The following is a 12,093-nucleotide window of genomic DNA, read 5'->3' as shown; positions in this document are numbered from 1 at the left end:
AAACTTCTAAACACCTGTAGTCTATCGCTCAGGGCATGGTTATGGGTTCAATGCATACTTTTCTGCTCCAGCTTGCAGGGAACTAAGGAGATGGGCACTCGTACGCGGTACATTTACAAGAATACCTGTATAAATTCAACGTGCGTGTGACGAGCATCTTCTTGAAATTTAAGAAATATGTCGGTAATAAGTAGGATGTATCGTACCCACATACACACGCCAGTCTGTACACGTCTGTCTTGAATATATATATCTATGGGGAGAAAATGAAGATCCTGCTGCAGCGCACTTATAAATACACAGGCACATGTGTACACATATACCTAGATATGAGACACATAGCTATGCTATAGAAGAGTAGTGATCTCATGCCGCAGCCGCATTTTCTCCGTTCAAAATATAATCCATATCCTTTCCCTGGCTGATGCATCGAATACTTTTGAACGCAAAAGAACGTTCACTTAAATGCGCATGTGTATTATCCTACATAAATCACGAGTTCATGGATAATTAGTTCGGATAAAATCGAATCGTGTACAGACACAGGTTTCGAAGATTGCGCGGATGCGAACACGGAAATTCAGTTTTGGAATTTATCCTTGTCGGATTTGGAGGACCTTCTTCCAACCTATCACGATGTGTGTTTCTTAGAGATTTTTGTACGCACGCATATGCATAATAATAATAATCCTCATCACGCCGACGATGCGAGCGAACCTCTGCATCGACGTGCCCTGGGGCACCTGGACGACCGAACGTGGGAAGACGCGTAACGGATCTGGAAGCGTGGTTCGAATTCTGAAATCTTGAGGTGCGCGACTCACTGACCCCGTTCTTCGAGCCATCCGCGTCGCACCACGTCCTTACGCAATGAGCTGCTCATCACCAACCTCAATACTGCAGCGGTACTTACGGCTCAATTCTGCTTTTCAATCATTTTCGAAGATACCGCAGGTACGCAGGTACGTATACATATGTAAAATATATTTTACAGATATTTTCGAGATATTAGGACACATTTAGATACAATAATATCTCTATTGTTTAAGGCGCGCCATTACGCGCCTAGGCGGTGACGAGCTCGAATTTTTCCTCGAAAACGAAGCCGAACGCATCTCTGAAATTAATCCACATGCTGTAGTATACTTCAAAGTATATGTCAGCATTTTTTTTTTAATTTTCGGTGTTATCCGTCAGCGTTTTAAAAAACATTGAAAAATTAATTGTTAACTAAACAAATGGTGAATAAACTTTTCTGGAACCATCTTTTTTTTCCTAAATCTGTGGCCTTATTCGTGTAAATGCTAAAAAAAAAAATTGAATCTCACATCATTTTTGACGAAGTTATGATTTTTTGAAGAAACCGCTGCTCAATGTTTCGATTGTTAATAATAGATCGAAATTTGCACTGATTCAAAAATCGCACAAAATCGCACAAAATTGCACAAAATTCTAACTCCCCATGGACAATCGACATGCCAAATTAAAAGAATATCTGAGAGGTGACTGATCCGGTTCACGTGGCATGGCCCGAATTATCATCACCTTACAATTAGATTATTTTATCGCGCGACGTACAACACGGAATATTTGATGTATTTTATAGCAGTACATGTATCGCTGTCGGTCGCTATAGCGGGCGTATATTCAAGTTTGTCACAGGGAACGCGTGCGTGTGCACGAATTATTCGGTGATAGCTTAACGATAACATAAATAGGTGGTATTTAACACCGCGCGGTGCACAGTTTCACTTATCGAACACCTCGGAGGCGTTATGCCAACGAACCTTCAACTTTCAATTACGTACAGATATCAGTAATATCAGTGGCTGTCGATCAGTGAGAACTCCGCTTCTGTGTGCAGCTGCGGCTGACAATGAGCGTAGACCAGTGGCAACGTCTATCATCCCCGCTTCCCGTATTAGTTGTAAAAATTTTTTTTTTTCGCCCGATCTGTTCGAAATCTGATAACTATATATTATATGTTGTATATGCCAACGTATATATGACACCTGCCGCGGCAGTACTTAGAAATTGTATTACATTTAAGGTATAGCGGTAATAATAATGATCTTGGTATGCAGTATATTTGTTGAGCGATTATAATTTATAATCACTCGTTGGGGAACCAATCATGCCGAGAGGAATACGCCGCACTATACGGAGAAATCAACGGAGAAAGTTCTCTGCAGTATACAAGTATAGGTAATATAAACCTACCCGTCGAATCGCCACCGCGTCGCCCGGGGAAGCCCCGAGAACACGCGATATGTAATATAGGGACACATATGACCACCGGCGCGTCATTCGCACATTCGCACAAATTGATCATTTATAATTCACGGGTATACCTACACGTATACGTATTTCTACAAATGAAAATGTATGTGACTTCAGATAAATTCCGAACAGATAATAGAATAAAGACTGACATTTCAAATTAGCCGCTGATTCGAAAGCAGAGCTGCACGGGATACAGCTGTAATGGAACGCGCTCCGTACGTGTTGTAGCCGGAGACTTCGATGCCCGCATAAGCACGACCAGCGCCGTGTCGCTCGTCGCTCGTCGCCCACGCGTACGGCGCAGTGTATTGTATTATACAGAGCGCTGACAGATACATGAAATTGATGTTGAGAAAAAGTTGATAAATCAATGTAGAATTTAATGCGTAGATGGCGAAAAGTATGGAGGAATATATCATGCGTAGATATCGTCAAATTTGAAACTAATCAAATTTAAAATGTATGCGTTCGTTAGAGTATAGATATGTATAGAGAAAGGAATTTCTATCATTCTTGCGGTTTTTATATACATATACATAATTTTATTCCTTAAGTCAGCGCGATCGCTCCGAGAAATTGAAACAATTATGTACATGATTTATATACGACCGTAACTTTTATACATATAGTATAATAATATAATTATATGTATACATGGCGACTGCTACAAAAATTTTCTGTGCGAGTTGCAATGGATGAATAATATATATATGTATACAAACATACATCTTGTACAGCGGTTTTATCTTTCACTCGGTATATGCGTAATATACATGCATATAATACACCGCAGCTTCCTGAGCTCGACCCGGTGCTGCAGCAAAAGTTTATTATTCCGAACCGCGAGAACCGAGCGTATATATACGTATACGGGTAAATATGCGTGTATAATACATAAAAGTACGGTTCACCTAATCCATGTCTTTGTTCGTTTCTTTCCTCAGGTTATGATATTTACTCGCACATTTGCAAGAGTATATGTATATGTATACCGATATAGTGTACAGTGTGATGTATAAAATGGCGGTGAGTGAATGCTTATAAGGCCGTCTGTAACAGACATAATCTGAACGTGTATCGTAATTGATAATATACCCACTACTTCGCGGACATGGTTCCTCTGCACAAGGTCAACAGCCATAGGGTGTACCCGCGATACGCTTGGATAAATCGCGACCATACACCGCCTACTACGTCGCTGGACCGTTTGATAAAAAAAATTATCGACGATCGACCCATACGTGGAGTTCTTATGAAAAATTTCGGTGTACTAATTATTACGTAAACGTTATTGTTTTATAATTATCTTTTTCGGAACGATTCTGAAAACTGAGTGACCTTTATTCGCAGGTTATGTAATTGATTGTTCGTTTTTTTCGGTAAATTAGGGTGGAACGCGTTTTTGGAATTCTCTCTTATTGCGGCCGTGTTATACGAGTCGATTTATAACTCTTTGCAGCTAATGCCCCGGGGTCAATATTGTGTCAGTGTTGCGGTAATTTTGTGCCCGGACACGAGCTGTACGCACGATATGAAAAATCTGCTAGTTTCTCCCAGTGTGCATGTAGATATGTCTGGTATTAGGTAATGTGTATTATACCCACTTAATAATAGAAACGCGGATGTAGAATGTTGCGAGAACCGAGGTTGTTCGGTGTGGCTGCGTGACTTACCTTGAAGGGCGCTTGCCCCGGCGACACATATTGCAAAGATGCAGAGTAACGGAAGAAGTTTGGTGAACCTCGACCGCCGCATCTCCTCTCCCATTTTCATGCGGTTCGTCTAGAGCTGCAGCCTTACTTTTATTTTGTATATACACCCGCCCTTTATGTGCGGTGGAGATTATTATTCGATTGACTGTGAATCTGATACCCGTTTTTACAGATCGTTTAATAAATTTCACACTTTTATCTAATCAGAAGAACTTTTGATCGTGTAACACTTTTTAGTTGTAAGAATTATGGTCCAGGTCTTCCGCTGCAGCTGGTATCCAAATAGTCGGTGATTATTATATATCGCATCGACACTCACCTACATGATAGTCAACGCGTCCGCGTAGTTTCGCGGGGTAGTTATTAGAAAGAAAAACGGGATCGACGTGAAGAAATTTTGTTTCTTTCAAGCAACAATTAACCCCAAGTAAAGCCGCGTGTTAAGTTTTTTTATTTCCTGTCTTCTTCCTGTTCGTTTTCAATTATTTCTTCATAATTTAGAGTTTCGGTTGTACTTCATATCGTTGAGTACATGTACAATGTATGTGAAGAAAAAAATTATTAATAAATAACTAAAAATTCGTATTGATTATTTTTTTAGTCTTATACAATTAAAATTTCTGTTTCTGCGATACTCAACGCGGGATTAAACGAAAGGCACTAGATAGTTGTTATTTTCGAGCTGGTGTCTCGGCGGGGACTGGAGTCCTGGCAACCGGAGAAAGGTGTCCGTTCCACGGGCCGGCTTCTTGCCTCGATTCCCCCCGGCACTCGGCACTTCAACGTACAACCTATACTCTACAATATGTATACGGGCCCCCGGATCCCTCTCCGAGTTGGTACCACGCGAGACCGCGATCTCGATTCCAATTCTCGTCAGCCCCGCTGCGGGCCGTTTATCCGCGCGACGCGCCATCGAACGTCTTCGAAGACCCCTCCGGGGGCTCCGAAAGCCCTCTGAGAACTTCTAGCAGTGCCGAAGAAATAAGGCCAATCATCGGAAAAAAAAGACCCCGGTACTTCTTTCCATTTTATACTCCCAACGTTGCGCGTTGCAGCGAAACTGTCGGCATGCCGTGTTCATGAATGGAGGGATGAAATGGTTGAAAAATAACATTCTACTTCCTGTCAGACGAGAAATAAAAATATGGTAAACTAATTTGCAGCGAGGAATCTTCTGCATAGGGATTGTCTTGTGAGCTAATGTAAGGAAAATTTAAATACCATAGGCACACTCTGGTAGGGCTTGCCGAGATTGGTTCTATCTCCTTCCCCCATTTTTGCGCTTCGTTGGTGTTTTTGCCGGTATTGCGTCTGTGTTCGAAGCCATTTTTTGAGTGGTTGCATTCGGGTATAGTATAGCTAACTGTTGACTTGGTCGGTTGATTCTTACGGTACCTCGAGCAACTACCACATCGAATAGCGAGAGGAAACAAACTAACAATAAGTGAAAGAAAAAATTGAAGATCGTTTCATCGAAAGTTTTTGGAGCTTGAGTAGACCCTACTTGGAAGGAGTTAGTATTCATTAGAGATACGCGAATTAGCCTCTCAGGCAATAGAGGATTCCAGTGCTCCCTATGTTTGCTCATACTGTCACGGTGAAAAATAGAAAACGAAATTGGATCAAATTAATTTAGTTATTTGATCGAGTTGATTGAAAATTCGTTTTACTAACAATAAATAGTATATTATACTATTTCATATCAACAGTTTTTGCGTTAATATACATTACGCAATTTACGATAATGATAAATGTACAGTGAAAGCTGATCAAGCAGTATAGCATTCTTTTTCACTACCCTGAAAGACTTGCATTTTCGTCGCAACTGACAAAGAACTTCATAATGCAAGTATATATATACGTGTACACCTCCATTACAATATAATGTGCTGCAATGTAATGTCTCTGCATGTTACTCAATTGTAAAACACCCGCTAAAACGGGCCTATATAGCAGCACAAGAAAAAGATTAGATAACAAATAAACGCCGGAGGAATCAACTATGCGACTCCACAATGCGTGTCGGTAGATTGTGAGTTCGAAAACCGTGGCTTCTTACATATTATATTTATGTACTCATCGGCTATTAGATTTTTATAACGTATGTACTTTGTATTATTGCATGAATCTCTTAATTTTGGCGAATGATTTGGAGATTATAATAATTTAAAACAGTTCCTAGAAATGGTAAGATTCTTTGATAAAAATGTATACATTTGTATTCACCTGGTGGTTCCTCCTGCGGGCACCTGCGGCCCTAGGAAGCTTGAGTCTTGGCCACGAGAAGACGTGTACGAATTGGTGGAAAAGAAACTCAAGTGGTATGATTAATAGCTGTCGTCAAAAAGACGCGAAAGTACTTGACAGCCGAGATTTCTTCCTAAATCTTGATCTTAATGTCGCGTCGTGGCAACCTCTTCTCCATTCCCAACTGGGGAAGAGACGCTAACGTAGAAGAGATTGAATGTGAGATCGGCGCAGATTAGAGGGGAAGATGATTCATTTGTGGAAACCATCTTCGACTCAACTGCAATCTGTCGACAATTCTCGACCACCTCCGCTCGTTCGGCGAGAGATTTTACTGGGCTGGGAGTAATATTCGCGCATCTATCCCCGTATTATTTTACGACACGATGATATTCCTTTCGAATTCCCTTGCAAGGTTTCTTTTAAAGAATTTTCAAGCTAAACAAACGAATCGACATTCAAGAGGCGCGTGAATACCTCTTGTTTTATTAGCAGCGATATATATAGGGGAGGGGGGGGCAAAATGGGGTACTTAAGAAACCGTTATATTTTCAAGGACTTAAATATGCTGATTTTTCTCGTTTTCACTTTTAATTAAAGGAAAATAATCAAATTTCAAGTTGCCGTAGCAAAAAAAATTTTTTGTTTCATTATCAAATAAAATGCTGTTAACAATGAAAAATAATCTCTTGTTTTCAATACTATCAAATTTGAAAATATCAAAATTTTTACCAAATTTTTGGGGTACCCCATTTTGCCACCCCTACCCCATTTTGCCCCCCCCCCCCCCCTCCCCTATATACATATAAATAATCTGCATCGATGATTTTAAATACACGTTAGTGAAACTCCAGCGCAGGACTCATATGCGTGGAATTTTAAAACCAACAAAGGATAGATAACTGGTTTAGGAAGATTGTGGAAAAGTAACATGTAATCGATTGCTATGAAATGATGCTTATGTCCTCGGTGTTATATACAGAAGAGAAACTATTTTCTTAATCTTCATAGGCGAAAGTAACACCGAAAAATTCTGTGTGACGCAGTCCGCTCAGTATTCGAAGGTCAAGTTTTCGACAACGAATGTATGTAATTGTAGTCGATGATCTGCACAAAGAAATATACAGGATCCTATTATCGTCTTTAAAAAGACACATAAAGCTAAAGAACAAATTGTGTTTCAGTGAATAGCGACCGGAGATTAATCCTAATGAAAATTCTAAAAGTGATGTAAAAGAAGAAAGCAAGAGACACCAAGGTACAGCTACGTCCACACGAGTTTTGACGGGTTCAACACGTAATATTGAAGACAAAACGAGTATTCAAATGAACTCTTATAATCTCTTTTCTTCTCACCGACGAAAGAGTACATAAAATATACATACATATAGTATGTGTATACCTGCGAACGTGAATTCATGGAGTCGTCTGAATCGCATAATTCTTTTTTTGGGTTATGATACGTTAGTTTTCATTTTTTGCTTTTTACGTCGCACAGGTGTTCTCGTTTGTACTAATAAAAGTTCAAGTCCAAGGTCGTGGTATAGGATCATCTTGGACCACCAGTATAATGCCTAATTAAAGGTGGGTCTAGGAAACGTTTTGATTTCAAACGGCCATGAAATTTCACTGTACTTATTAATTTATCGTTTATTTATTCTATTTAACAGATTACCATAGATATATTGAACTAGATCGGACAAGTTGCGAAAAGTCAGAATTATAAGGGGCTAACTAATTGTAAGTTGCAAAATAAAAGTTACAGCCCAGGTCGCCATCTGCGTTTTGATGGTAAAACAGACCCTTCATCGACCTCTGAAAAAATTGTCGGCCCGCCGCACGAGCGATCTGTAGATCCGATCTTTAAATTCTTCCTTATAGACGATGACGCGCAACAACTGTAACCGCTCGGACTATCGCAATTAGGGTGCACTCGATGAGCGTCTGTCGTCGCTAGAATGATTTTAATGCAAATTGATATTAAGATAGTTTGTTCGCATTCGAGAACGAAAATCTGAAATACAATATTTTCTGTATGAAGGAGAATTATTTACGTTCGGTTGAAAATAATTTCAGTATAGTTTGTGATAATACGGATTTAGGACAGTGTAGTATTGCATTTTCGCTGGAACAAATTACCGTTAAAAAAAAACTAAAAATATATTTTATTCTTGTTGGGGCGTAAGAGTGGGAGTTTGTTCGTTGTTCGTTTCTTTGTGAACTTGATAACATGTTACGTAAATTATGAATTCATCGTCTAGTGCAAAGTATTTGTCAAAGGCTCGATACTTGAGAGTATTTCTACTCGAGTCTAATCGATGCAAAAAAATCTAAGACAAAGATACAGTTTGAGAAGAGACGTTTATAGTGGAATGAGAATTTCTGAGTGAAAAAAAATATAAGTCTTCCTTCCGAACCGCAAACAATATTGCATCAGCAATACGAAACATTTTACGAAATTGTGATTATGTCATGTTGGAAAGATTTTCGGGTGGAGCAAAAATTGAGGAAAAAAAAACAGGAATAACGAGAACAACTTGATGACTTGTGGTATGGGGGCTGATGGAGCAGTAACTTCAAACTTCTCCCCAGATAATAGTCTAAGATTCGCTCACCTATGTTTCATAGTTGAGTAACAATACGCGACGAGGCGAAATCCGTAGATTGCCTACACTTTCTTACGCACGATGGTCACATGGTACCAAAAAATCGTGGAGGTAGTTTTCCATGAGTGGTTACTGGTTAGAAAAAAAAAAAAAATTTCCATTCATAAAAACTGAGTCTTTCTGCCATTTAAAAATTTTTGCTTCTAAACAAATAGAGATATCTCTGATAATCGGATCCAAATTCGAATAGATCTTAACAGATTCTTATTGTTCTTTTTTCACTGAGTATTTTAAAGAAAAAAAAAAATCTCGGTATGTGAATTAGAACTGGAGATGACAGTGTTTCGGATTTTGGGCGGTAGTCATTGCTGTAATTGGTATTAAGAATTGCGATAAATAAAAAAATTCGTCGAATACTCCAAGGAATAAGCATGAATTTGTACATCATCAGGTTAATTTAAAATCATGAAAATAAAAAAGACAGCGTCGATCGCCTCAAGATACGCCGCAACGACCCAAGTCGAACGAGTCGCATGGTGGGGGACCCAGATTACGTAGTGGGGGTCGCCTAACGCGTCGCTCGACTCTTCACCCAACAAATGAATATCTTTGTTAATAATGATCGTAGAAAGAAATTTCTTTTTCAAACTAAGCTTCTTCTCACTCTTCTATCCAGAAATTCATTCTTATTTTTAATTCAACCTTTGAGTGAGCCTTTTTCGACAAATTAAAAATTTCAATATATCTATGATATTACACATACACGTATACGTTTACGCTCATGTTTGCGAAATAAAAAACTGCTCACTGCTCTACCCCGTCGATCTCTTCTGAATCTCCACCCATAGCTTTCCAGAATGCCGTAACCAATTGCTCGGCAGCGGCTCGTCTTTGGTTCGCGGGAAGAGAAGCTGCATGTTCTTTCATCGCCAACAGTTGCCCAAAAAGTTCTCCAAAATCTGCATTTTCACCTCCCATTATACCCTCTGCAATTATGTCATAAATTAACATTATTTTACAGCTCATTGTCAGATATAGAGTTCGAATGCAATTTTACTTACCTAACATGTGCTCTAACTGTAAACTCTGTGACACGTTGTGAATTGGATTCAAATGTACCCCTTGCAGTTGTTCATCCACGTCTGTGATATCTGTACAAACATTTTCTGGCATCGTGGTGTCACCTGCGACAGTAATAACTCGTAATTGTAATGCGAGTGCAAAAAGATAAGGAAATATCACACCCCTACTTCTTGATCAATTCGGTAATTTATGGAGAGATATTATTCATCATGCACACATCACAGACTATAAATAAGCATGTAGAAATTATTAAAGACTGCAAACCTTTCAGATCCATGTTTGGCCATGTGTGGGCGTGAAGTGCTTCTACAATTCTGTTTATACCATGTTTCTCATTTTCTTCATCTGAGTCATCCGGATTCTCCGTTGAATCTGTATGACTCAAATCAACGAGCTCGAATTTGTACTGTGTGCACCAGTCCTGAACTAAAACAACAAGAAAGTTTCTCATAGACATGATGTTCAAAGGGTTTTTGATCAGCTAGAAAAACGCCGTTAGTTTACGTAGTCATTGTACATCACAGAACTATTGGTCTAATTCTGTAGAACTTACGATCTTCAACATTTGCACTTGGAACTGCAGAATCCCATGCAAGTATTTGTACCTCTGCTTCGGAGAGAGAACTGATTAATGGTACCCATTCGTCGAGTGAGTTTGTTCTGCGGTCCTATCAGGAAGAATGAGAAATACGAGTTTGGAACACTGGTAAAAATTGACATTGAATAAAACTCACCAGTCGTCCATCAAAATAAATCACCAACCCCTCTACTCCTTCGCAATCAATTTTAATTAGTGGGTTATCTGTCGTACACAAAAGAACCTGTGCTTTGTAATATTTGTTTTCGATGTCCCAGACGTAGTATTTGATAACATCATCCTTTGACAGCAAGTCTTTGCATCCAATTTCTATGGGAAATAGATGAAGCAATAATCGAATTACTAAATTTGTGAATCTACTGGTGTAAACATTTGTATATCGGTTATTACGTGCGTGTCACATTTGCGAAGGATTATAAAAAATACCTTTAGCTATGTCGTCAGCTTTACCGCTGACAGTGCTTGCGATAAGTACCCGTGGTAAATTCATATCTCTATTACTTTTATTCACTCGTCACAAACACTGCAATTCGGAGATATTTGATACTATTATTTTGTTTCTATCCACCAGAAGTCTAGGAGGTTAGGTTTAACTAAGCAGGTCTGACAGAAGTTGACTTTCGAGCGATCGATTGAACACAAGAGTACGTACGTCATGTGCTAGCTCCACGTGACCTGGGTTTCGTCTGCTAGTTGCATGCGCATGTGCAGTTTAAAAAGTTCGAATAAAGAAAAATTTCCATTATTGCATTTGCGACTTTAGTTTTGGGTAGTTAGTGGTAGCGCGTTCGCCAAAATTGATGCATTTTTCGGCGACCCGCAATCGGCCTTCGATAATGCAAATATTGTTTAGATCTACATTTATTACTTCGCAATAAATTTTACTTTCGAATATCACGTAGATTGGTAAATATGAACTACGAACTTTAACCCATTATTGAGCAATAAGTAATCGATGTAGATTACTCGGTCTTCTTTTCTTTGGACGATATCGAAGCCATGGTAGCCAATTAGTTAAACATGGAAGTATCAGACTGATAACCGCAGGGCAATGCTTTCCTACTTTTTACCTTCTTATTATATATTGATTTATTTCAGTTTTCAATCCGCATATTACCAAGCATATGTGTCTGTTAAATTCTTATTAACTTCTCCAAGTAGGCATACTTTAGATAGTGAAGTTCAAACTCGAGAGAATTATAGGTATAATTCTGTATAGATCTGTACTCTCTCAAAGAGAAAGTTCTTGCATCTTTAGGACCATTAAAAACACGGTATGTCTGTATCCCACTCCAGTTCATACGCTATCTTATACCTTGCAGGGGCTCATGTTGTATCTTACGAACAATAATTGAACGTTCTGTTCCCAACTACCCGAAAAATCTACAAATCGGCTCAACAATTCTATTTTGTCAATCGTTTATTTATAGTATAGTTTTCTCTGGAAAATGAATCAAAGAATCTTGGAGGTTTTCAAAAAGCTAATAGAAAACTTGTAAAGAAAGGTGCCGAGACTGTCTTCGGTGGTCAACCTGTAGGAGATGATTATAGGTATACCGGT

The 12,093-nt window shown here is 39.0% G+C and overlaps 2 protein-coding genes across 9 annotated transcripts in view; both read right to left on the bottom strand.

Moving 5' to 3' along the window:
* LOC105693639 overlaps nucleotides 1-4,712 on the bottom strand; it is a 42,414-nt gene extending 37,702 nt beyond the window's left edge. For 3 of the 5 annotated variants that reach the window (XM_048657303.1, XM_025746237.2, XM_048657304.1), the window contains exon 1: nucleotides 3,957-4,711. In XM_048657303.1, the coding sequence (XP_048513260.1) occupies nucleotides 3,957-4,056 (100 nt within the window). In that variant the 5' untranslated portion in view covers nucleotides 4,057-4,711. Of the gene's footprint in view, nucleotides 1-3,956 lie in introns of all 5 variants that reach the window. The other 2 variants (XM_048657305.1, XM_048657306.1) reach the window with 2 other exon arrangements.
* Nucleotides 4,713-7,078: 2,366 nt separating this feature from the next.
* Nucleotides 7,079-11,173, bottom strand: LOC105693652 (alpha- and gamma-adaptin-binding protein p34-like). 4 transcript variants are annotated; one of them, XR_007279006.1, is made up of 8 exons: nucleotides 10,959-11,173; nucleotides 10,669-10,841; nucleotides 10,488-10,602; nucleotides 10,199-10,360; nucleotides 9,913-10,035; nucleotides 9,660-9,837; nucleotides 8,861-8,983; nucleotides 7,565-8,198 (listed from the first exon to the last, which is right to left on the bottom strand). XR_007279006.1 is itself a non-coding variant. In XM_048657308.1 (7 exons), exons 1-7 carry the CDS (start codon nucleotides 11,020-11,022, stop codon nucleotides 7,244-7,246), a joined length of 924 nt encoding a protein of 307 aa, XP_048513265.1. In that variant the 5' UTR covers nucleotides 11,023-11,173; the 3' UTR covers nucleotides 7,079-7,243. The 4 variants fall into 4 exon arrangements, 3 of the variants coding, with proteins under 3 accessions (XP_048513265.1, XP_020712409.2, XP_020712410.2); XM_048657308.1 differs by lacking the exons at nucleotides 7,565-8,198; nucleotides 8,861-8,983 and adding an exon at nucleotides 7,079-7,352; XM_020856750.2 differs by having other exon boundaries at nucleotides 7,565-8,983.
* Between the last annotated feature and the right edge of the window lie 920 nt (nucleotides 11,174-12,093).

This window comes from Athalia rosae, chromosome 6, assembly GCF_917208135.1.
Source record: "Athalia rosae chromosome 6, iyAthRosa1.1, whole genome shotgun sequence".
NCBI classification, from domain to species: Eukaryota; Metazoa; Arthropoda; class Insecta; order Hymenoptera; family Athaliidae; genus Athalia; species Athalia rosae.
Note: the sequence above shows the minus strand (reverse complement) of the source record. Positions and strands in the feature narration are given on the sequence as shown.